At 46.5% G+C, this 26,350-nt stretch overlaps 1 protein-coding gene across 7 annotated transcripts; it reads right to left on the bottom strand.

The window, feature by feature from the left end:
* Nucleotides 1-420: 420 nt before the first annotated feature.
* Nucleotides 421-26,315, bottom strand: palb2 (partner and localizer of BRCA2). 7 transcript variants are annotated; one of them, XM_070901443.1, is made up of 14 exons: nt 26,159-26,315; nt 26,021-26,080; nt 22,518-22,617; nt 19,147-20,931; nt 17,562-17,918; nt 15,403-15,968; nt 14,733-14,825; nt 13,549-13,710; nt 11,910-11,995; nt 10,215-10,373; nt 9,281-9,397; nt 6,653-6,740; nt 5,090-5,247; nt 422-4,240 (listed from the first exon to the last, which is right to left on the bottom strand). In XM_070901443.1, the coding sequence occupies exons 1-14, from the start codon at nt 26,204-26,206 to the stop codon at nt 4,009-4,011; spliced, it is 4,011 nt and encodes a 1,336-aa protein (XP_070757544.1). In that variant the 5' UTR covers nt 26,207-26,315; the 3' UTR covers nt 422-4,008. The 7 variants fall into 7 exon arrangements, with proteins under 7 accessions (XP_070757539.1, XP_070757540.1, XP_070757544.1 ...); XM_070901442.1 differs by having other exon boundaries at nt 422-4,243; XM_070901441.1 differs by having other exon boundaries at nt 422-4,243; nt 19,147-20,934.
* Between the last annotated feature and the right edge of the window lie 35 nt (nt 26,316-26,350).

The following is a 26,350-nucleotide window of genomic DNA, read 5'->3' on the forward strand; positions in this document are numbered from 1 at the left end:
GGGAAGTGGAGCTGACACCATGATCAGATCAGCCATGATCTTATTAAATGGCGGCAGAGCAGGCTCGAGGGGCCAAATAGCCTACTCCTGCTATTTCTTATGTCTAACCCTCCGAGATATCTGTGCTCCTCCAATTCTGGCCTCTTGCGCATTCCTGATTTTTAATCACTTCACCATTGGCCACTGCGCCTTCAGCTGCCAAGGCCCTAAGCTCTGGAATTCCGTGTGTAAATCTCTATGCCGCTTTCCTCCTTAAAACCAACCTCATCAGCCTTAATAGCTCATTTAAAAAAAAAATTAATTCACAAGATGTGGGTGTTGACAAGGCCAGCATTTATTGTCCATCCCTAATTGCCCTTGAGATGGTGGTGGTGAACCGCTGCAGTCCGTGTGATGAATGTGCTCCCACAGTGCTGTTAGGGAGTTCCAGGCTTTTGACTCACCAATGATGAAGGTATTGTGTCTGTAAGCACTCGAGTAATGACTCCACGAGGCAAGGTATTGTACTTGAACTGTGGTGACCTTAGTCCATTTATTACAGCTCCTGAGTGAGGGTACAGCATAGTGAGCTCCCTTTTATACCTGGTTACCTGTAGTGTACAGGTGACCCCTAGGTCTCCACCAGTTGCACCCTCTGGTGGTACAAGCATAGTGTGAAGATACATTCAGTATTATGTAACTGTACATTGAGTGCACCGGGTGTACACTTATATTATACATACACAACAGAAGGAATGGCAGTATATTTTCAAGTCAAGATGGTATGTGACTTGGAGGGGAACTTGGTGATGATGTTCCTCCCATCCTTGTCCTTCTAGGTGGTAGAGCGCGTGGGTTTGGGAGGTGCTCGGTGTTTAATTTTATTTGATAACGCTCCAGTGAAGCGCCTCGGGATGTTTTACTGCGTTAAAGGTGCTATATAAATGTAAGTTTTTCTCGTTATGCTAAGCCCTTTTTAATTTGCCTCTTTCTATTCTTCGTCTAAGAGTCAAAGCAAGTAAACAAAGTATTGGGTTGCCAAGAGGTAGGCCAGTGTGATTGGCATGGATTTATCCCTTTGCCCGACTCCTTGTCTACAACTATCTCTTAATTCCGAACCAAGCTGGGGAACCAGCCAGTGAGGAAATCACAGGCAAAGCCTGCGTCCTTCAACCACCTACAGACCGATATGCTCCCGCACCAGAGGATGCTGTGTGTGGAGGTTGTTAGATATGGAAGTAATTTTTGTATGACCTGCTGGAGTGAAGGAAAATGTTCCTCAAAATTGGAGAATATTTTACATATTAAATCACTCAGGTAATTCATAGGTAAAACCTTTATTTAAATAAAAAAAAACTATTTTCCAGAGCTTAAGGATTGAATGCGAAACATTTTCTTTAGAGATTGTGACAGACCAGCTGTGTATTTCCAGCATTTCTTTTTAAGTTTCTAGTGTTTACAATTTCTTTTTTTATTTCAATTGGAGTTTGGTGCAATTCTCTTATATACATACTTTATTAGTTCCTTTTATTGTCCAGTGAGGTGGTGTGTTCGGCCCATTATTGTTCATTTTGTCATCTTCGCATGCTAAGCATTCTCTCCAGCCAAGAACACAAAGCAGGCCAAGTCTTGGAGCACTAAGAAAGAATTGCATTTATACAATGCCTTGCATGACCTCAGGATGTTCCAAAGCACTTTACAGCCAATGAAGCACTTTAGAAATGTAGTCACTGGTGTAATGTAGGAAACACGGCAGAGCAAGGTCCCACAAACAGCAATGTGATAATCAAAATTACTAAAAATTATCAGATCATTGAGAACCGGGGAGAACTCCCCTGCTCTTCTTCGAAATAGTGCCATGGGATCTTTAACATCCACCTGAGAGCAGATGGGGGCTCGATTTAACATCTCGTCCAAAAGACGGCACCTCTAACAGTGCAGCGCTCCCTCAGCACTGCCCTGGAGTGTCAGTCTAGATTTTTGTGCTTTGAGTCTCTGGAGTGGGATTTGAACCTACAACCTGACTGTCGGTGGTGCTGTCTTTCACATGAGACGTTAAGGCAAGGATCCATCTGCAAGATAAAAGATCCCATGGCACTATTTCGAAGAGAAGGGGAATTATCCCCGGTGTCCTGGGGCCAATATTTATTCCCTCAATTAACATATCAAAAAACAGATTATCTGGTCATTATCACATTGCTGTTTGTGGGAGCTTGCTGTGCGCAAATTGGCTGCCGTGTTTCCCACATTATAACAGTGACTACACTCCAAAAGTACTTAATTGGCTGTAAAGCGCTTTGAGGCCTCCGGTGGTCGGACAAGGCTCTATATAAATGTAAGTCTTTCTGACTCACAGATGAGAGTGCTACCCACTAAGCCATGGCTGACATAGCTCGCACCCTGTACCCAGCGGCCGGGAATGGTCCCAGAAGTGACTCTTCCTTTAATCTCTTTCTCAATGGTTTAGTGCCTGACCGAAAGTTGGTGTCCCTCCATCCCCTTGAAGGTACCAAGTAGGGAATTACAACCTGCATCCTCCAGTCATAAAACAGTGTCCACAGCTGCAGACTCCAGTAAAACTGCCAACACATCCAAATACCAAGAAAACTCCTTGATCAGTCACAGCATATTGCCAACTTGCTCCAGTAGCCATTCTCGTCAGTATCCTCTGTATCTATTCTATTAGGTTAGCAGGTCTTCATCACTGTGGAAAAGTATCTGCTCACATTCTTGCATGCAATGTTTCCATGTCTGCTGTTACCACGTCCACACTGACCATCCCTCCAGTCCACATTTGACCAGGTTGGCTGGAGGATTTGCCACCTCGACATGCCGATGTTTCCTTGCTAAGTCATGCCTGGTGGCAACTCTTTGGCCGGTTGGTTTCCCAGTACTGAGAGGCAGTAAGGGTGTCTTTCAGCCACTCTACACACCATTCCTTGGGACGATATTGAATGGGGTTCCCTTCAGTGATACTGTAATTACAAAGCTTTGCCTTGATCAAAGACACGAGACAGTGGACAGCAACATGACTGAAAGAGGGTGTTCCCATGGGGGGAGGGCATCTTTGTGAACTGCTGTGTGGTCGGGTGAGAGAACTGACATGGGTCAAAATCAAGTAGTTATTTGCTGCCTGGCACAGGAGCAGCAGCTCCAGACCTCAGCCCACTATCCCGCATTGCGTAACTCAGAATACAAATGTTACTGTGCAGTGTTGCACCATAGCTTATCAGTCAGTCTCTGCTATTTTGTATCTGAATTGTTGGTTGTGTGTGTACAGGACAGACTGACAGGCCTATCTTAATAAATAAAATATGGTTGTGACACTGTGGTCCTCTCTCATCCCTATGGTCGGAGCAAGAGTGATGGGATATAGTTTGACCTCCCTTAATCTCAGCTAATAAGGAAAAAGAAAGAAGCCAGACATTTATATAAAAGTAAATCCCAAGTTAGCTATACTGTCAATGAAAACATCAGTGTAAATATAACTCTCAGATGCTGCCACTTTATATTCTCAGGAACTGTTTCCATCAACAGTGAACAAAGGAAAATTTATCCCCAAGAAAAATTCCTGCTCACTTTTCACAAGGAAGTGTAAAAGCACAACACAGAAAGGTCACAGTGCTCACCCCAGGTCATCCTGCACAGTACATTGGGAAAGGGAATTGTGGCATTTGCATACTCCACCTGCACATATAAAAAGGGGGATTTTCTATATTACACACTTAAATCAGAAGAGTTAAAGTACCGGTGGAACTTTTTACCGAAATAGCCCAGTACTGATTTTAATACCTGGCACACCCTTACAGCATTAAGAGACACTGGACAACAGATCAATACATCAATCCAAACATTGTGGAAAACCTTTACATTGTGCACAAGAAACATAAGTCACCTTCTTCACGTTGAAGTGCTTTCGTCCTTCAAATATATTTAGTGCTTTTCACGCGACTGAGGTAAACCGGTTTCAAATAAATAAAGTAATGGCAAAGTTGCTGCTCTTGCATGAATCATGGTGCAGCAATCAGGTTATATTTCTGCTGTTCTAGCTCCCGCACATTTGTAGACATACACAGCCCCATCGTTCTTTCTGGCCAGGAGGCAGCAGCTGGCCTCTGCCCAGTGGAAAAGTGACCAGTGTGCATTGGGCTCGTGCTGTAGCATGGTAGAGATGTGGCCAGACAGTACATCCCAAAGCACCAGGATTCCAGGGGTTACAACTGCTGCGATGGAGTGGCCTTTCACACCTCCGTCAACGTACCTGCTTAAAAAATAAATTCATTTGAAGGAAAAAAAAAGGGAAAAACAATTATTTTTTCCACGACTGCAGTTATTGAGCTAAGTAAATAAAACAGCCAAACACTCAAACATGTTCCCTCAACTTTGAGAGAGCTTGGCACAAAAAGGAAACACTTGGGTGGGGGCAGTCATTTTAATCTAACACGCCCACCGGGAATCTGACAGGATTGGATCAGGTGTTTGTTTAACAGCCCCCCCCCGATTTTAATTTCCTTCAGCTTCAATGGAAAGTAAAATGAGGGGGAGAGGGAGGGAGGGGAGGAGAGGGAGGGGGAGAGGGAAGGGATGGGGGGGGGGGGGAAAGAGGGGGAGGGGGGGAAGGGGGAGGTGGGAAGGGGGAGGGGAAGGGGGAGGGGGAGAGGTGGTGGCAGCAGCAGCAGCAGCGATGGCTGGGGTGTAAAAAGAGCTGACTGCACAATGGAAGCCCAGGTTGATGCCCAATTTCTGACACAGAACCACATTCTCCCTCTACTTCACTTCTGATCCACATCGGTGGTATAGCTAACCTCTCACTTTATACAACTCTAATCCATGCAATTGATGGGAGTTAGCTTCCTTGCACGTGGTCAAGGCATAGTTGGTTAACTGCTGACTGAACAGGAGGGAAGGCACTTGGAGAAACCTTTTCAGAAAGAGTTGGATCAATGTGTGTGTGTTTCGGGTTGAGTCCCAAACCAACAGTCTGATTGAGATCAGTTAACTTGCAGACAGAGGATGGAACCAGACCTTCCAGTCTGTATAACCCAGTAACACACAGAGCATCTTTCTAATGGCCGGCACTGATGTACATGCAATACGGAATGCACCTTACCTTCCACTGCATCCCAGAGGAAGCGTGTACGACATGACAGGTCTACTTTTACCATTCATGGGATTAACACCAACCATTCTCAAAACACAGAGCCGCCCTCCGACAGATCCTTCACAGGCACCAACGTACCGGTGACTGAGGAGAACGAACAATATGCCCTAAAATACAAAAATAAAACAATTATGATTAAAAATATTCACTTCTAAAGGGGCACAGTCCATTTTCATTTCACAGACTGTTTTTTTTGCTGCTGCTGCTTTGGAGGCTGGGATCACAATTCTGTTGATTTATTGTCAGAGCCGCAACTTCACGGCAAGTTACGTTCTGTTTTACTATAAGGGGTTATGGGATTTTACCGCTGCTTTGCAGATTGCATTCTGCTGTTCTGTCCATTTTTCTGTGAAATTCGCAAACTGGTGGTCTTGATCATAACTGGGACAGAAATGCAACTGCAGAGATAGAACCAAACTGCAAACACTAAGAACATACAGCAGGACTGTCAGCACCTGCACACTAGGGAGAATAAAAGACAGGGTAATGTTTCAGGTATCGATCCTTCAGGCAAAACATTGACCCATCTTTTTTGTTTCTCCTCACTGATGCAGACAATCCTGTTGTATATCTCCAGCATGTGCAATTTCTATTGAAAGTCACTTAAATCGAGTGGTTGGACAGTCAGCTGTTCCAGCCTTCGTAGAATGAAAAGACTTGCATTTATATAGCGCCTTTCACGACCACTGAACGTCTCAAAAGTGCTTTACAGCCAATAAAGTACTTTTGGAGTGTGGTCACTGTTGTAGGGTTCTCATTTGTTGGCATTGCAAACAAAGTGAGTGATGGGCAATAAACGTTAAAATAGGAATGTCCGTGATGGGCAATAAATGCTGGCTTTGCCAACGACAGCCAAATCCCATGAACGATAACAAAAAAAATTAAATAAATGTAGGTCGTCCAGGGTTATACAGGTGCATTTCAAAACCGTTTTTTTGTGGTATTCTTTTGTTCTCAAATCATCGGGGCTTCAGATGAAACATCTGTGCTTCTTGCTCCCAGGTTAGGGCTGCATGAATTAAATGTAGAGTAAAGCTCACTCCTAAAGTTAGACAAGCTGCTCTCTATTGCACCAGTCTTACTGTTTCCAACATTAGCCATTCTGTGACCTCTTTGAAGTTCACATTTACATGCCACATGATGCCAGTTTTGTGCTGTGGACTTGCACCAGCTGGGAATCGGTTCACTTTAGTTCATACCCTTACAACCAAACACAATTTCCCTTCCATCAGTCTGAACTGGAATCAAAGCATAGGTCCCAGAGGAGAGGGGACAATGCAGGAACACTGGGTCTCCCCCTCACGCGGCACTCCCTCTCATCGAGCGCCTGTATTGCATTTCATTTACTCCATGGTCTTCGAGGTCATTAAATCCACAATGCTGTACAACTCCGATCCCGTTAATCTGTTGCCAATGCCCTCTCCTCTCCCTGAAGCAGAAACATCACAAACCAGTGGTCTTTGAAATATCACCACCTTCTGTAGTTATAAAGATAAAAGTACTGCTCCTTACAGACTCTGAATAGGCCTTCTGGCAGACACTGCCAGGGTAGCTTTCACTTAAATGGATCCTCTTCAGGAGCTGCCCAGTCTTTAAGTTCCTAAGAGGTAAACACACAAAAATCAATCTTGACAAGTTTCTCTCCTCTCCGCTACCTGACCAACACCCATTGAATAATATTACATGACGGATCACTAAAACAAGGTGGCGATGCAGACAGAAAACAGGGAGCGGAGTTGAATGGAAGAGAGTCAGGCTGTGGTGAGTCTGGGATTAAAAAGCCTTTAGTAGTTTACAAAGTACTTTTACATAGTGATTTATCACCTATGTCAGGAATGCCCCAAACTGCTTCACATACTTTTTATTCCTTTGAAGTATACTGTCGCTCTGTTGGTAAATGCGGAAACCATTTTCTACACAGCAAGACCCCATTAACAACAGTGAGATTAAAGGCTGATTAATCTGTTTTTAAGTGGTGCTGGATGAGGGAGGAATATTGGCCTAGACATTTGGAGAACTCCTTGCTCTTCTTCAATGGGATACTTTAATCTGAACCATCTGTAGTAGTCAAGGACAGCACCTGCCACAAGGTGGCATTCTCCAAGTGCTGCACTGGAGAGTCAGCTGATGTCCTGGATAGAGTTTTGACCCCACAACCTTCGTGCCGATAGGCGAGAGGTAAAGATGCCCCTAATTTTTTGGGGGGGTTGCGTGGCCCCTTTAACGGACAGTGTGGCCCATTCCAAGCTTTGCACATGCTCTAAATTTCACAGGTTCCAGGCTGCACGGGACAGGCAGACTGCTGCAAAGCCACGCAGCTTAGAAGGAACACGTTGGTGAGCGGGCTATTAACTGATCCAAGCTGACACCATTCCCCCTTGTTACACGCCAACTTACTCATACGTTTTAAAAGTCTGATTAAACAATAGATTACACTGAAGAAAACTGACATTTTTATTTTAATATTTTAGACAGTCAACTTTAGGCAGAGCAGCTCATACAGGTAGGGTTGGTGGGGTCTGGAACTCACTGCCTGAAAGGGTGGTGGAGGCAGAAACCCTCACCACATTAAAAAAGTACCTGGATGTACATTTTAAGTGCTGTAACCTGCAGGGCTATGGACCGAGAGCTGGAAAGTGGGACTAGGCTGGATAGCTCTTGGTTGACCAGTGCGGGCACGATGGGCCGAATGGCCTCCTTCTGTGCTGTAAATTTCTGTGTTTCTATGAAGTATTTGCTATTAATCCTTGATGAGTTAATTGGTATACAAGGCAGAAGATACATACAGGATTTAAGGAAGGCTTGGGTAGCGTGATCTACAAATGTCTAGTGTCACAACATTCGAGGCGAGTGCCCATCATATCGGCGTTAAAAATATAATCCCAATGAAAACCCAGTCTTTCTAAATTTGCCGTGATCTCATTGAATGGTGGAACAGGGGGATAGAGTATAAAGACAGAGAAGTCCTGCTACAACTGTACAGGATATTGGTGAGGCCACACCTGGAGTACTGAGTACAGTTTTGGTCTCCATATTTAAGGAAGGATATACTTGCATTGGAGGCTGTTCAGAGAAGGTTCACTAGGTTGATTCCGGAGATGAGGGGATTGACTTATGAAGATAGGTTGAGTAGGTTGGGCCTATACTCATTGGAGTTCAGAAGAACGAGAGGTGATCTTATCGAAACGTACAAGATAATGAGGGGCTCGCCAAGGTGGATGCAGAGAGGATATTTCCACTCATCGGGGAAACTAAAGCTAGGGGACATAGTAGAATAAGGGGCCGCCCATTTAAAACTGAGATGAGGAGGAATTTCTTCTCTGAGGGTTGTAAATCTGTGGAATTTGCTGCCTCAGAGAGCTGTGGAAGCTGGGACATTGAATAAATTTAAGACAGAGATAGACAGTTTCTTAAGGGAATAAAGGAGTGGACAGGGAAGTGGAGCTAAGTCCATGATCAGATCAGCCATGATCTTATTGAATGGCGGAGCAGGCTCGAGGGGCCTTATGGCCTACTCCTGCTCCTATTTCTTATGTTCTTATGAATTGTGCCCCAGTTATGTATTTTAACATTTTAGGGTTAGTAAGGTTACTTGTGATGTTTGAGCAGTTTATTACTGCAAGATATTTATATTACTAATTTCAGCCTCACTGCACGAGCTGGAATCATATCAAACAGTCAGGCGAGGATGACAGGACTTGTTCAGACACAGGGTGAATAGTCTGTAAAATTTACATCACAGGTCACACATACATTACCCAAATGGTCTTGGGAGTCATAATGCGTTTTATTAAGGAGCGACAGTTTTAAATATAATCAGATACAGCACGCAATCAGGATAGCGATAGTAGACATACAACCCGTAAAAGGGAACAAAATACCGGTCCTAGAACAACAACAACCTGTATTTATATAGCGCCTTTAACGTAGTAAAACGTCCTCAGGCACATCACCCGCTGATGTGGCCGGCATTCTCCTGGGTCATTAACTTACACCCTAGTTGTTGTGCTAGAATACTTATTTCTTTTATGAAATCATTATTTCTTTTATAATTCATGATTTCTTACAAGTCAAGGAATGAATCAGAAAATACCAGTACACCCGATACTCTCGTCCACTTAGAGGGAGTTGTGCACTCACCAGATGACGATGTTGCTCATTATAGTTGATCCAATCAAAGCTTCCACCTCCCCTTCGACTTCACTGAAAGCCAGAACCATCTCATTGGGTGGCACCAGCTGCATGCATCGCTCACTCCTAACCACGAGAATTCAGACAGACAGTCAGTCACAACACTGCAATTAACTCTACAGAAAATATTTCCTCTCCTCCCCTCGGGCCTTTCCCTGCTCCGTCAAGGCATCACGTTCCTGTTTGAGGGCTGAGGAGGGATCTCTTCACGGACCTTTACCAATGTCAGGATTAGGAAATGAGGAACCTACCCAAGTTGCAAGTGGTGAATGTGACGAGTCGTGGGGAAACCATGGTCTTCCGGAGCTTGCTTGACTGCACTATGGTGGCACTACTTCAATATCCACCATCACATCTGGGTTGGAGGGTCAGTACTGAGGGAGTGCCACGCTGTCAGAGGGGCAGTACTGAGGGAGTGCTGCACTGTCGGAGGGGCAGTATTTCAGATGAGATGTTAAACCGAGGCCCCGTCTGCTCTAAGGTGGATGTAAAAGATCCCATGGCATTATTTGACATAGAGCAGGGGTGTTCTCCCCAGTGTCCTGGCCAATATTTATCCCTCAATCAACATCACAAAAACGGATTATCTGGTCATTATCACATTGCTGTTTGTGGGAGCTTGCTGTGTGCATATTGGCTGCCGTATTTCCTACATTACAATAGTGACTACACTTCAAAAAATACTTCTTTGGCTGTAAAGCGCTTTGGTCATGAAAGGCGCTATATAAATACAAGTCTTTTTCTTGTTTTGTCTATTGCTCTTGAACCCTCTAAACCCTTGTATGTTGCATTTAGTTAATTGTTCAAACAAACATCAAACGCACAACAGCTAGCATGCTCAGCTGAAACACGCCAAGAACAAATACACAGATCAGATTCTGACCTTCCTTCTTTGGAGAGGGTGTTCAGTTCTATGCGTTGACTCTGGAGTGTGCCACAAGAGCAGACCAGCCTCCTTCCAGGCAGCCCCAGCACTGCGTTTATATCTCCTGTCTGCAGCAGAGTGTGTTCCAAGCAGCCTCTCTCTGTGGAGTGCAACACTCTGAAAACAAACAGGAACAGCAGAGAAATCAATCAGCCATTTTTCAAGAAAAAGGTGCTGTCTGTCTTCAACATAGCCATGAGCTGAGCTGCAGTACCATTTGCTGTACTGCGTTTCTCGGACGCATTGTTAGGGTTGCAGTAGCACTCTGGGTAAAAATAATGGATTTATTTTCTTTTATATAAAAAAGAGTTTGATGAATCTGCACTCAAAGGGTAGAGTGTCAGTGCTGGGAATGGAACAGTTCATAATTTTTAAGCACTTTGTTTCAGCATTCAGGTGTAGTACAGGCTAGATACAGAGTAAAGCTCCCTCTACACTGTCCCATCAAACACTCCCAGGGCAGGTACAGCACAGGTTAGATACAGAGTAAAGCTCCCTCTACACTGTCCCATCAAACACTCCCAGGGCAGGTACAGCACGGGGTTAGATACAGAGTAAAGCTCCCTCTACACTGTCCCATCAAACACTCCCAGGGCAGGTACAGCACTGGGTTAGATACAGAGTAAAGCTCCCTCTACACTGTCCCATCAAACACTCCCAGGGCAGGTACAGCACGGGGTTAGATACAGAGTAAAGCTCTTTACAGTGCCTGGATACTGTACTTTAACTAAAGTGAAGCCACACTTTATTAAAGGGTATAGTTGCATATGCTTAAAAAATTCCGGTTAACCCCCCCCCCCCCCCTTTAAAAGGCTGTCTGATTATTTACACACTTTAACATGAATCACCCCTACTATGACATACTCTTTTAGCTTTACTTAAAAATAAAGTCTCACCTGCCCTCATGAAGTCACACTCAATAGTCCCACACAGACAGAGAACGCGCAGGCATTCTGTTTCTGCACTTCTGCTAATTCTGCTCTGTAACCACTGCCGAGAGTTGTGCGCGATCAGTCCAAGTGGGGAACCGACTGGTCTCCACCCAGTGCCTCCTCGAATGGCATGGCCGAGAAAGACTGGGAAGTAACCCAAGTACTAATGCAGAAAGAGCGGCAACATCCTGTGCCAATGTGCTCTCTTCAGTACTCAAATATAGTTTTTCTTTAGACAATAATTTCCCCCCAGTGTCACCACGCGACTCGGTACCGACAACCCAGCGTCGCTGCAGGCCTTTGCCTGTGCCCGTCCGAAACCAGTTGCCAAAGGAGTGTCTAAGTGGGCCGGGGAAGGCGCTCCTAATGCTTTCTCCACGCATTATGTCAGGAAAGCACCTGGCCTCTGCTCTGTGCTCACAGCTCGGCCCAGCAGTGTGCAAACCCGTCACTCCATGTCACCACATGCCCAGAACTGTGGGGGCATGTCAATTTCAACAGTTTGGTTGGTAAATGTAACAATATACTGCAGAACTGATTATTTTGGCGAGAACACTAGGTCTGCGAAAATATAATTACCACAAATACCCGATTGGAGAAACGTCAGTCAGGATGTAACGGTTGGTCCACAAATGTAAATTTAGCGCGGATCCGTGTGAGCGAGTAATCAATCAGTTCTGCAGTATTTCAATGGTTTGGTCAAAGCGCTTTGCTGCCTTACTTCACTTCCCTGATTTCCAGGTTTCCAAAGGCTACGCACAGGATGTTCACAGCATCGGGAATGGGGATGAGTTCGATTATGGGAACCTGCAAGGGTTGGGGAGTGGAGAGCAAATCAACACCAAAATCAGGTAACAACTTCAGAAGGCACCTGTACCTCAGCACTGGTCACAACAATCGCGAATATTCAGTCCACTTCCTGCTCAGCTTCGATTCCAAAGCCCAATATACCAGCTGTATACACAACTAAAATTAAACTGTTGCTAACCGGTCTGCGAAGATACCCAATTGGATAAGATGCTGGCTGGCATGTGCGGCCTCAGTGACTTGTGATGCGAAACCCAGATTGGGACAACGCAGAGGTATCTATTTGATTTGCGATTCCAGATACTTAGAAGATAATGAGGGGTCTCGACAAGGTAAGGATGCAGAGAGGATGGTTCCCTTCGTGGGGGATTCTAGAACTAGGGTGCATAGTTTCAGAATGAGGGGTCGCCCATTTAAAATTGGGATGAGGAGGAATTGCTTCTCTCTGAGGGTTTTAAATCTGTGGAATTCTCTGCCCCAGAGAGCTGTGGAGGCTGGGTCATTGAATATATTTAAGGCGGAGATAGACAGATCTTTGAGCAATAAGGGAGTAAAGGGTTATGGGGAGCGGGCGGGGAAATGGAGCTGTGTCCATGATCAGATCAGCCATGATCTTATTGAATGGCGTAGCAGGCTCGAGGGGCCAAATGGCCGACTCCTGCTCCTATTTCTTATGATACACTCAGACGCGTTTCTCATCGCAGCCTCGTCACAGTAGGAAGGTGTCCAGAAGAAGCCCCAACAACCTCCCTACAGACAAAGACAGGTGGGGGAGGAGGTCAGAAGTGGAGGTAACAGATCTCTGACCTGCTTTTACACGCCCTCTGGCAGATGAATCAGTCGCACTGGTTCAGGCTAGGGGCACAATTACTGGCCTGCCCTGCTATAATCGCCAGTAGTCTGGTGAACATGAAATGCAAGTTAAAGCGGGGGTTGAATACCAAACTAAAACAATTACGTTTGCTTTAAACACACCAAACAATGTTTAAAAGGTATTCGACAGACAGTAAATGTCATATCTGTTAGTCACCCAGTGATATTTCAGGGATCCAGAGCAGATCGTCCTTTCAATATTACCGTCTTTTTTAATCCAGGTGTACAATGTATAATAATCCTGAGGGGCCAGGCTGTAGGAAGATGGAGTTAAGGATCCTCCGAACCCAGAGGAAGAGGAAGCTGGGTGTACAAAGCAAAACCTCAAAGAAGGAGCTTTTGGGAATGAGGGGAGGAGAACCAAGAGGCAAAAGATGCCATAGTATTGTATTCCAACTTGTAGCACCAATACAGTTTATTATTAAACACACTGTTCCAACTTTTTCCAAAGACTCCATTGTATGTGGAAGACCCTCATTAAGCTGGTGTTATGTAGGTGGTGTAGATATTACAAAACAGGCTGTTAAGGATTTAAACTTTATAATTTCAACAAGGCATCCACAATTCTGTCAGAATTTGAAGCATTTGAGTCAAAAGTGAATCATTTAGCACTGAATACTAGACAGTCAGATCAGAATTAAGCTAATTCGCAGCATCGAGAAAAGCACAGGCGTCCTTACCTTATCGAAGGCCCACGTGTGGATATTAGTCCACTGGTTGAGCTGCTGTGGGGCCCACAGAAACACTGCTGTTTCACAGGCGCAGGCAATACATAACATTCTGGCCTCTTTCACTACCCAGAATACTGTGCACAAGTCAGTAAGGCAGGAAGTGGACGGATTCTACAAATGCAAGCGATAAAACCATTTAGTCTTCTTAAATATTAATACATTGATGAGCCATTGCTATTACAGAGCAACATAAGAACATAAGAAATAGGAGCAGGAGTTGGCCATTTGGCGCCTCGAGCCTGCTCCGCCATTCAATAAGATCATGGCTGATCTGATCCTAGTCTCAACTCCACTTCCCTGCCCGCTCCCCATAACCCCTGACTCACCTATAGTTCAAAATCTGTCTAACTCCACCTTAAATATATTCAATGACCCAGTCTCCACAGCTCTCTGGGGCAGAGAATTCCATAGATTCACAACCCTGAGAAGCAATTCCTCCTCATCTCAGTTTTAATTGGGCGACCCCTTATTCTGAAACTATGCCCCCTAGTTCTAGATTCCCCCACGAGGGGAAACATCCTCTCTGTATCTACCTTGTCGAACCCCTTCAGAATCTTGTATGTTTTCAATAAGATCACCTCTCATTCTTCTAAACTCCAATGAGTATAGGCCCAACCTGCTCAATCTTTCTTCATAAGTCAACCCCATTCAGTTCAGGCATCAACCGTGTGAACCTTCTCTGAACTGCCTGCAGTTGTGAGCAAGTCTGCCTCACAACAATGATGCTCTATAGGACCGATTTTCTCATTGGGGAGCCTCTGCCACAAGCCGTGCAGATTGTGAAATCACAAGGCTCCACGCTGGCAGCGTACATTCAAAACCGTCCCCGATACCTACAGCGGAATCTTGACTAGAACACGTAGACATTTTCCCCTTTGTGGGAGCAAATGTTCACAATTCCTATTTCAAAGAAAACAATTGTTCCTCCTACTCTTGTGATGGCGGATTTCCTGGGATTTGGGGCAACCATACCCAGTTCCCAGCTTCATTCCCAGGGGCAAAGTGCAGAGCTGGTCATTATTCTGAACCACTGACCCAGTTTTTAAAATCAGTTTTTATAACGTTGGTATCTCAGTCCCTTTGCAGAGGAAACGTTACCTTTTTAATTCTGACACTGCTCAGTATTTACTAACCTGTATCTTGGAGGTTAGCTGCAATGTCTGCTCGAACTGGCTGGTAGGAAGATCAGGAGTCAAGGCATCATCCTTCTTCTGTAAAAAATATCCCTACACAAAGTTAGTTAAAAGACTTTGAAATCAAAAACGTAATGGACAACCTCTGTACAATTGATGGATTCTAGTCATGTGTACAAAGTCAGTGCTCTCCCCCATCTGTTTCAAAATGGACCAAAAGTAAAAACTGGCAAGTTGGTAGATAAGCACACACAGTTAATGATGTCTCCAGCTAATGCATTCAGGGTATCACTGAAAACAGGGAAGGGAGGCAAGAGAAAAGCTAGCAGAGATGGCGGATTTAACACATACTGTATTACTGATATAATAACTGCACTTCTGTTTAGGAGCGTTATCAGAGAAGTCCAAAAAGAACTGTCCTCTTTTCAATTCTGCACTCCTCAGTCACACACTTTTCACCAGAGGGGAGGCAAGTTACAGCAGGCTGGCTCAGCAGAGTAGGCCGCCACATAACCTATTCCCCTGTGCGAGAGCCTTTGACCTCTGCTTTACACCTCTTCCTCATCGGCGCACTCAAGATCAGGACTCGGTGGGCATTACCCTGCACCCTAACACTGTGACAACGAACCTCATCACCACAGTAACCAGCATGTGCCATGGAAAATCTTACCTCTTCAATTACATCCTCTTCAGAAAATCCCACAGCACGCTCTTCATTTAGCACCTCTGGCTGACTGAACGTAGTCTCACAATTGCCGTGGAAGTGCTGCGCAGGTCTCTCCTCCTTCTTATCGAGATGTTCCCTCGCAGACGAAACACACAGAGTGCCTTCTCTTATTGCTGGACTGGACAGATTTAAATCAGGCGGCACCACTCCTTCAGCAGGTGTCTGTAACCGTTGCCCACACTTCCCATCGATATTCCGAACATCTTTACACACAGGTGACAATGCGGCAGTTGGTGATGAATTCTGGTTTCCACGAGTGCTTTGGGAAAGTCCTGGAGAACCGGATGCAGGCGTGAAGCCAAGTGAAGGGAGCGCAGGGCTACCTGCGCCTCGGTCCTGCTGGTGGATGCTCCCTGCCTGCACAGTACAGGAAGGTGTTGACAGCAGAAAGCTGGAAGATAGTTTATGGCCAGATGTAGTTTTTGGCATTTCCTGACCGCAAGGGCAAAGGACATCATCTGCCGCTGGCTCTTCTGGGGCCCTGCTCAATTCCTCGCAGTCGGAACTTTCTGGGGGAAGAACGGGTGCATTTTAGGTCCATTACAAGGTTCAGGCTTTCACTGTTATTGAGCCTCAAAATGACTGACTAGTGTGCAATTTTGTTTATTATTCATTCACAGGGTTTGGACATTGCTGGCAAAAGGCTGTTTCCAGGACTTCAACCTCCAGGCCAACATTTATTGCCCATCCCTAATATTCTAGGTACCACTAAAAACATAATGCTAATAATCCACTACTGAGCTTAACCCTCCAATTTTGGCCTTTTGCGCATCCCTGATTTTAATCGCTCCACCATTGGTGGCCGTGCCTTCAGCTGCCTAGGCCTGAAGCTCTGGAACTCCCTCCTTAAACCTCTCCACCTCGCTCTCCTCCTTTAAGTTGCTCCTTAAAACCTACCTCATCTGCCGTAATACTACGTGCAGCATGTGTGTGCAAATGATACTTTTGCTTGCTACCCGCCTCTCATTTGAAACAGAACCCCCCCCGCCCCTCCTCTTTCTTTCTCAGATGTTGATCAACCTGCTGTCATACATTTTAAAATTGCTTTATTACAAAATCAAAGCTGCGTATCATTCAGTAAAATCCCAGACACAGGCGAAGGCCATTCAGCCCCTTGAGCTATTCAATTAGATCACAGCTGATCTGTACTGTAACTCCACCTTCCCACCTTGGTGCCATATCCCTGAATACCCTTGCCTAACAAAAATCTATTAAGCCAAGTTTTGAAAAGTTCAATTGACCCTCAGCCTCAACAGCTTTTTTTGGGATGGTGTGGCGGGGCAGGGGACAGGGAGGGAGGGGGGTGAGAGAGTTCCAGATTCCCACTATCCTTTGTGTGAAGAAGTGTTTCCTGACATCACACCTGAATGGTCTGGCTCTAATTTGAAGGTTATGCCCCATTGTTCTGGTTCCTCCCACCAGTGGAGATAGTTTTTCGCTATCTACCCTATCAACTCCTTTAATCTTCTCCAGCACTTCGATTATATCACCCCTTAATCTTCTATATTTGAAGGAACAAAAGCCTAGTCGATAACAACCTGTCTTCATAACCCTTTTAGTTCTGATATCATGCTGGGGAATCAGCGCTGCAGCACCTCCAACGACAATATATCCTTCCGATGGTGTGGTGCCCACAACTGAAGGCAGTTACCAGATGGGGTCGAATCAGACTAAATGTTAACTTCAAATTTACTCTCTCTCAAGTACTGGAGACTGTTTCAGTCCAACTTTAAGGAGTCTTGCGTTGTCTGCCAATATCAGAGGTGCGACCCAAGTTACCGAGAGCTGCAGACTCACCTGCACACACAGCACAGAACGTCCTAACCACTATTACAGGCCGTAGATGCATACAGTTTGTATTTAATGTGCACAAACGGTTGTACTGCGTGGGTAGTTTATACATATCTGGCCCGGTTAAACTTTCCCAACAGCATGACGATAAACCTGTACTATGTGTGCCCTACCTCTGTCTAAGTAAATTAGTTTAAGGACATCTTACTCGGCACTCCGAGACAAAGCTAAATATTGGGCTTGTAAATAACCAATGTATTTTGATTAGAACATTAAGATCTCTTCCTTTAGGAATGACTGAGCCATCTTACTTTGTGGGTGGGGCTCCTCAAGGTTTTCTGTAGCTTGTTTGATGTCCTGTGAATGTGGATTTTCACAGTGCCCTGTATTCCAATTGTCAGTCTCCACCCGAGTTTCCACAGTGCAGTCAGCCACATCGTGCTGGGACGGAAGGAGTGATTTCCTCAATGCCTCGGCTCTTAGCTTCTCTTTAAGTAGACCGTATTCCTCGTCAGGGAGGTCAAAATCGCAGACCTCCAAGCTGTAAAACAGCCTTTTGACAACAGGCTTCTTAACAGGGAGCAATGGTTCTGAGCACGTTAGTGCCCCGTCTTCAAGTCCCGCAGTGAACTTCCGGGAGCCAGCACGTGTTCTACGATAGCCGTTACCTATTGGGAATACACAAATCCCATTACAGCAGCAACCCCAAAATTGACGGGCAGGAAAAGACCAGCTGGTCCATCATGCCTGCCCCACAGCTGTATCACAGTTTATCCATAATGTACCTTTCACAGGCGCAGGAGAAATTAGGCAATCATTAAATGGGCAAAGTAAATATACAGCTTAGAGGTAAGCACTACATCCCAAGTTTATATTTAATGACACTTACATCATCATCATAGGCAGTCCCTCGTATCGAGGATAACTTGCTTCCACGCTAAAAAGGGACGAGTTCACAGGTGCTTCAATGAAGGACCTAATATCCAGATCCCGAACTACATGTTGAAGGGTGGAAGATGCCTGTGTGTGGATTTTTTTAACGTGTGGTGACCGTTGCACACCAGCCACCACACGGGTTCGACAGAGCTAGGTCTTGGTCCACTGGCAAGGATTAACCAAGACTAACTGGAGATCAGCTCTGCTGCATGGACCTAGTGCGCACACATATCGCAGTGTGGGCTGGCCCGTGCTGCCTCTGGGCCCTCGGCTCTTCTGACACTTACAGGGGTGCTCATGGAACACATGCCCATTCATGGTGCACAGTGAATGAGGGAGTCAGGATCCATTTACAATAGACTTGCTCCAGAGCAACGGGATCAATGCTTATGCCGAGATGAATTACACAACAGTGGATGTCTCCAGTCTCTAATCACTTAGATTTCCCTCCCAATCTCTGTAAAAACCAGAAACAAACTTTTCTCTTCGTTATTGCGTTGGTTCGTTAAAGAAGGGCATTTCTGATTTTTATTTTAAAAACTGTCTTATTGCTTATTTATTGAAGGTAAAACCACAAAAAAAAAAATCAACCTTTACTTAAGGGGCAAGTACTTGGGGAAGTAATTAAATGACAATAATGCACGGGTTTAACTCCTCAAATGACACCATGAAGCTGCTCAATTGTAGATCATTGCATTCTTTCTGATCTTACTCCCCAGCCCCGTACATTACAACAGTGACTTAGCTTCAAAAATTACTTCCATTGGCCGTGAAGGGCTTTGGGGCATCCTGAGGTTATGAAAGGCGCAGTCAAAATGCAAGTTTTTTTTCTTTCCTTATCCTAAATAAAAACAAATGTGCTTTACCCACCCGTAACAGTTATGTTAGCACTCAGAATTAATCAATCATGAGTCATGATCCAGTCAAATCTATTAAAATCCAACAATACTCAGTGCTCACCTTTCGAGAGCCTCACCCTCCTCCTGGGCTGAGAGACCTGCGACCGAGTGTCCTCTCTGTCTGAGTCAATCCACAATGGAAACAGCGGACTTGTACCACTCTTCCTCAATGAGATGTCTAGAAAGGGATCTTGCTGAGTCTCTGGGACCATTTCCTGGCCGTCAGCATCACCGTTTAAGCCCAAGTGATGCTCCGGCACACTCGATACAGACTCCCGTTGTGCTGATGACAGATCATTCGTGTCCTCTTTGAAAGGCCTTACTAACACATCATTGGTCTGGCTTTTGTTAGAGTTCTGTAGTGGTTCCACAATGTGTTTAAGTTTATTCTGAGATGGGTTGGAACGCTTGATATTAAAGTTGGTAATGCTTGAAAATTCATGAGCATTCGAGTTATTTACATTATTTCCACACAATTCATTAGTGTTGGGCATTGGCTGACAAATGTTACTCTCATTCTCCTCGCCCGCTTTCTCACTCCGAACATTGGAAGTGTCAGCAGGTTGAACATCATCAGGAATTCTGTGGCCGTTCAAAGTCCTCTCTGCAAGCTCTTGATCTTTAAACACCTCAGCGTCAGTGAGCTGGGATTTTATCGATCCTCTGCCTCTTTTTCTACCGTTCCCTCGGTTTGATTTAATACTCTGAGAATCAACAGCAACATTCCTGGGGTCCTGTGAATCGCGCTGTGAGGAGGCTGCGACATCATCCTCCTGACTGTTAAACAGCAGTAACGTGTTGCTGACCTCGGCCTCAGCCTTGGGGGAGCCGGTTACAGGACTGCTTTGGCTAGATGTGGACTTCCTTGACTTTCCCCTGCCGCCATTTCTGGACTTTCCCAATTGGCTGTAAATCACTGCGTCCAGATCCACCTGTCGTTGGCAGCTGGTCATGCGGCGCGTTGTCCGCACGTAGTACTCAACAGGGAAGATAAGTCCCTCAACAAGGGTACAAGAGTTCAGCGGGTTATCTTCTGAAACTTCGCGTGCAGCAGTACCCGTCTGTGGCTGACCTGGTTCCAACGCTGCCGCCTCACTTCTAAGGCTGCTCTCGGTGTGTTCCTCGGAGCAGTTTGGCTTTGCTTGCTGCGGCCAGGTACCTTCGGTCAGCACCTCTGGGTCCCTTGAAATGAAAGCTTCATTTTCGCACACAGACACTGCTGAAGACTTGTCCCCGGGACTGCAGCATGCAGCGTCATTCACAGCTCTGCCCACGGGCGCTGTCACACAATCACCTTCCACTGCCTCTGCGCCACTCTTTAATAACGCAAAGCCTTCTTCATCTCGAGTTAAACCATCGGACGCTTTGTGCCATAAATTCCTCTTTACATCTTGACCGAGTGACTCAGAGACGTTGCTGTCCCTGCTAAAGACGGAAGATGCTGCATTCTCTTCATTAACTGCTGCATCCAGTTCTCCTATTTCTCGAGCGCAGGGCTCTCCATCACCAGCCAGAGATTCATTCACCTCACTGGCTGTTTCACACACCCCATTTCTCAGTACTTCACACAACCTCTTTTTCTTCAGTTTCAGACGACTCTGAACTCGACGGTCTGTCTGTGTGACGGGGCCCGTTTCCACAGCTGGGGATGCAGAGGGTTCTGCTGAAGGGTCTTCAGCACTTTCACATGTGCTGGTCAAAGCCACTTTTGTGATGACGTCTAGGATTTCCGGCTCAAGATTAAAGGTCACCGCTGATTTTTTCACCTTTCTTTCTTCTGCCGGGACTTGGCTTCTCTGATGTGAAAAGCTTGACTGATGTGTATCCAAACTTAGTGAGGTCTCACCTTCTTAAAAAGGAGATTCAAGAAACACACATTATGCCCCGAATTTCTTTACCTCAGGAGAGGAGAAAGCGAAAGAAGCAGAGACAGATACATAATCTGAATATAAAGGGGAAGTGGCCTTAAAAAGTATTTATTGATTGAAAACATTCGTGTAGCAAATGTAAATTAGCTGGGAGATGGAACAGGCTCAACATAAGAAATAGGAGCAGGAGTAGGCCATTTGGCCCCCTGCTCCGCCATTTAATAAGATTACGGCTGATCTGATCATGGTCTCAGCTCCACTTCTCTGCCCGCCCCCCATAACCCATTATTCCCTTATCACTCAAAAATCTGTCCATCTCCGCCTTAAATATATTCAATGACCCAGCCTCCACAGCTCTCTGGGGTAGAGAATTCCAGATTTACAACCCTCAGAGAAGAAATTTCTCTCGTTTCAGTTTTAAATGGGTGGCCCTTATTCTGAGACTATGTCCCCTAGTTTTAGTTTCCCCTACGAGTGAAAATATCCTCTCTGCATCCACCTTGTCGAGCCCCCTCATTATTTTATGTTTCGATAAGATCACTTCTCATTCTTCTGAACTCCAATGTGTATAGGCCCAACCTACTCAACCTGTCTTCATAAGTCAACCCACTCACCTCCGGAATCAACCTAGTGGACCTTCTCTGAACAGCCTCCAATGCAAGTATATCCTTCCTTAAATACAGAGACCAAAACTGTATGCAGTACTCCAGGTGTGGCCTCAGTTGTAGCAGGACTTCTCCGCTTTTATACTCTATCCCCCTTGAAATAAAGGCCAACATTCCATTTGCCTTCCTGATCACCTGCTGTACTTGCATACTATTTGTGTTTCATACACAAGGACCCCCAGGTCCCTCTGTATTGCAGCACTTTGCAATTTTTCTCCATTTAAATTATAATTTGCTTTTCTATTTTTTCTGCCAAAGTGGATAACCTCACATTTTCCCACATTATACTCCATCTGTCAAATTTTTGCCCACTCACTTAGCTTGTCTTTATCCCTTTGCAGATTGTTGTTGAGGCCAGTTCGTTAGATACATTCAAAAGGGAATTAGATGTGGCCCTTACGGCTAAAGGGATCAAGGGGTATGGAGAAAAAGCAGGAATGGCGCACTGAAGTTGCATGATCAGCCATGATCATATTGAATGGTGGTGCAGGCTCGAAGGGCCGAATGGCCTACTCCTGCACCTATTTTCTATGTTTTCTCACAATTTGTTTTCCCACCCATCTTTGTATCATCAAGGGGCTGTATGACTTCCCCCTGTTCCTAATCAGCATGGAGGCCAGTTAAAGGCAGAGATGGCAAGCGAAGGCGCCTCATGCATACGCCAGTGCCGATTGCAGAACCACACTGGGGTCTGTGGAGGAACAGGTCAACTCCCCATTGTCACTTGCCCGGAGTGCACAGGTAGCTCAGTAACACGTGCCTTTACAGTTTCCACTCCCGATGAGAAAGCTCATCACCATGATGAGAAAAGTTCTTCACTGAGACCGCTGTGATCGAGAAGAAGTCAACTAAAAGACACAATCCATGCTAAAGTTGAAATCGTTTTTCTGAAAACCTACCAGCTGTCAGTTGGGTCATGCTCTGCTCTTCCAGCAGCTGGTTCTGATGTTCGATGGTTTTTTTAACATGATTCCGCACCCGCTCAGCTTTCTGTGCACGCTAGTGGCAGAAAATAAGAGATAAATACCACACTAGCGAACATAAATTCAGTGAGATAAGCCTCAATTATGGGTTCAAGTCCTATAGTCAAGTTCTGACTCAGAAGCAAGTGTCATATCAATCGAGCTAAGCTGATATTTAAGCGCAGTTTGGTAAAACAATCAACGTCTTCCTGTATGCACAGGGATACAGCTAGAGCTTGACCAGCTAAAACCACACAGAATAACTCAATAGAATTCCTGACCCATGTCCGAGTGTGTCACACTGTCTGAAGTGGTATATATAGTATATGCAAGCACTCTAATAATGACTCCACGAGGTAAGGGTATAGTACTTGAACTGTAGTGACCTTAGTCCGTTTATTGCAGCTCCTTGAGTTTGGACACCAAGAGGTGAGCTCCCTTTTATACTTGGTTACCTGCAGTGTACAGGTGACCCTTAGGTCTCCACCAGTAGCATCCTCTGGTGGTACAGGTATGGTGTATACAGTGTGAAGGTACATTCAGTGGTCTAGTGTTACATTACATACATTAACATACAGAACAGTACATACTAATCAAATATCAACACATCACAGCGGATGGATTTCTCTTCCCCATCCACCCTGACAGAAAAGCATTTCACCACCAAAATAGTAAAGATCGCAGAAAATGTTAGAAATATATAGCAGGTATAATCTAGGCTGATACTTCAGTGCAGTACTGAGGGAGTGCTGTCCCATTGAAGTGCCATCTTTTCAACGGGTCATTAAACCGAGGCCCCGTCTGTCTGTACGGGTGGACGTAAAAGGTCCCATGGCACTATGGAAGAGGAGTAGGGGAGCTCTTCTGTGCTGGCAAACATTCCTCCCCCAGCCAACATCAAAAACAGATTATCTACTTAGTCATCTCACGTTGTTTGTGCGACCTTGCTGTGCACAAATTGGCTGCCATGCCTGCCTATAATCAGTGACTGCACTCCAAATGACAGGAGTAGGACCAGTCAGAAGGAAGGACACACACCCGAAACATTAAGCTCTCAGCCCATGCCAATGCTGACTGAACTGCTGTGCATTTTCACCTCCGATTTTTATTTCAGGTTTCTATCACCACTATTATGATTATAAAGTACATAAGAAACAGGAGCAGGAGTAGGCCATTTGGTCCCTTGAGCCCGCTCCGCCATTCAATAAGATCATGGCCGATCTGATCATGGATTCAGCTCCACTTAACCCTTTACTCCCTGATTGCTCAAAAATCTGTCTCTATCTCCACCTTAAATATATTCAATGACCCAGCCTCCACAGCTCTCTGGGGCAGAGAATTCCATAGATTTACAACCCTCAGAGAAGGAATTCTTCCTCATCTCAGTTTTAAATCGGCGGTCCCTTATTCTGAGACTATGTCCCCTAGTTTTAGTTTCCCCCATGAGTGGAACGATCCTCTCTATATCTACCTTGTCAAGCCCCTTCATTGGCTGTAACACACTTTGGAACATCCTGAGGTTGTGAATGTTGCTATAGAAATATAAATCTTTCTTTTTTTATAAATTTTTTTTTTAACAAAGAACACTTGCTTCTCTGCCAACAACTTATATTTATATAGCACTTATAATGTAATATAACGTCCCAACGCGCTTCACAGGAGTGTTATAAAAAAAATTTACACCCAGCCACACAAGGAGATATATTAAGGCAGATGACCAAAATCTTGGTAAGAAGAGGTGGGTTTTACGGAGTGTCTTAAAGGAGGAAAGAGAGGCAGAGAGGTTTAGGGAGGGAATTCTAGAGCCTCAAGGTCCGGCCATCAATGATGGAGCATTTAAAATCGGGGATGTTCAAATGTCAGAATAGGCGGAGCACTGAGAACGAGATTATAGGGTTTGGGCGATTACATAGATAACATAGGAATTGCTAGATGAAAAAAGAACAAGGCCCTTCCAATTCAACATCAGTGTCAGCTGTGGCTCAGTGGGCAGCACCCTAGCCTGAGTCAGGATGTCGTGGGTTCAAGACCCACTCCAGAGACTTGAGCAAAAAAATCCAGGCTGACACTCCAGTGCGGTACTGAGGGAGCGATGCACTGTCGGAGGGGCAGTACTGAGGGAGTGCCGCACTGTCGGAGGGGCAGTACTGAGGGAGTGCCGCACTGTCGGAGGGGCAGTACTGAAGGAGCGCCGCACTGTCGGAGGGGCAGTACTGAGGGAGCCCCGCACTGTCGGAGGGGCTGTACTGAGGGAGCGATGCACTGTCGGAGGGGCAGTACTGAGGGAGTGCCGCACTGTCGGAGGGGCGGTACTGAGGGAGCGCCGCACTGTCGGAGGGGCAGTACTGAGGGAGTGCCGCACTGTCGGAGGGGCAGTACTGAAGGAGCGCCGCACTGTCGGAGGGGCAGTACTGAGGGAGCCCCGCACTGTCGGAGGGGCTGTACTGAGGGAGCGATGCACTGTCAGAGGGGCAGTACTGAGGGAGTGCCGCACTGTCGGAGGGGCAGTAGTGAGGGAGTGCCGCACTGTCGGAGGGGCTGTACTGAGGGAGCGATGCACTGTCAGAGGGGCAGTACTGAGGGAGTGCCGCACTGTCGGAGGGGCAGTACTGAGGGAGCGCCGCACTGTCGGAGGGGCAGTACTGAGGGAGCGCCGCACTGTCGGAGGGGCAGTACTGAGGGAGCGCCGCACTGTCGGAGGGGCAGTACTGAGGGAGTGCCGCACTGTCGGAGGGGCAGTTTTGAGATAGCGCCGCACTGTCGGAGGGGCAGTACTGAGGGAGCGCCGCACTGTCGGAGGGGCGGTACTGAGGGAGTGCCGCACTGTCGGAGGGGCGGTACTGAGGGAGTGCCGCACTGTCGGAGGGGCGGTACTGAGGGAGCGCCGCACTGTCGGAGGGGCGGTACTGAGGGAGCGATGCACTGTCAGAGGGGCAGTACTGAGGGAGTGCCGCACTGTCGGAGGGGCAGTACTGAGGGAGCGCCGCACTGTCGGAGGGGCAGTACTGAGGGAGTGCCGCACTGTCGGAGGGGCAGTTTTGAGATAGCGCCGCACTGTCGGAGGGGCAGTACTGAGGGAGCGCCGCACTGTCGGAGGGGCAGCACTGAGGGAGTGCTGCACTGTCGGAGGGGCACAACTGAGGGAGTGCCGCACTGTCGGAGGGGCAGTGCTGAGGGAGTGCCGCACTGTCGGAGGGGCAGCACTGAGGGAGTGCCGCACTGTCGGAGGGGCAGTGCTGAGGGAGTGCCGCACTGTCGGAGGGGCAGTGCTGAGGGAGTGCCGCACTGTCGGAGGGGCAGTGCTGAGGGAGCGCCGCACTGTCGGAGGGTCAGTGCTGAGGGAGCGCCGCACTGTCGGAGGGGCAGTTTTGAGATAGCGCCGCACTGTCGGAGGGGCCGTGTTTTGGATGAGACGTTGTGTGGTACAAGGGGACATTTACCTGTAATTTATACACTGTCTTTGCATATTCTTTCTTCAGCAGGGCCAACCTTTCTTTGAGCTGTGGATGAAATAAAGAAGGAATGAACTGAGCCCGTGTGGTTTGTGGTGAGAGCGGCCAGTGTCGGCTCTGCTTTACCTGCTCCCTCGCCTGCCAGCTCAGGTGCTTTCTCGCACTGTCCTCCATCGAGAGCCGAGGAAGAGGCGGCCAGGCCACCAGCGCCTCACACCAGGCCCAGGCCAAAGCCTGAACCGCGAGGCCGCCTGAGTAAGCGGCCGGCAATCGCCCCGCCAATTCCGACCAATCAGAACCGTCGCTCACCGCCGCCCC

The sequence above is a fragment of the Pristiophorus japonicus genome, chromosome 15 (genome assembly GCF_044704955.1).
Source record: "Pristiophorus japonicus isolate sPriJap1 chromosome 15, sPriJap1.hap1, whole genome shotgun sequence".
NCBI classification, from domain to species: Eukaryota; Metazoa; Chordata; class Chondrichthyes; family Pristiophoridae; genus Pristiophorus; species Pristiophorus japonicus.

Excerpts from the sequence above, each read along its gene's own strand:
- palb2 (XM_070901437.1), bottom strand. The coding sequence starts at position 26,206 with ATGGAGGACAGTGCGAGAAAGCACCTGAGCTGGCAGGCGAGGGAGCAG. Across the intron at positions 5,248-6,652 it reads AGAAGGCCTATTCAGAGTCT|GGCATATTGTTCGTTCTCCT; the intron begins GTAAGGAGCAGT and ends TTTGTATTTTAG. Across the intron at positions 4,244-5,089 it reads CCTCTGGGATGCAGTGGAAG|CAGGTACGTTGACGGAGGTG; the intron begins GTAAGGTGCATT and ends TTATTTTTTAAG.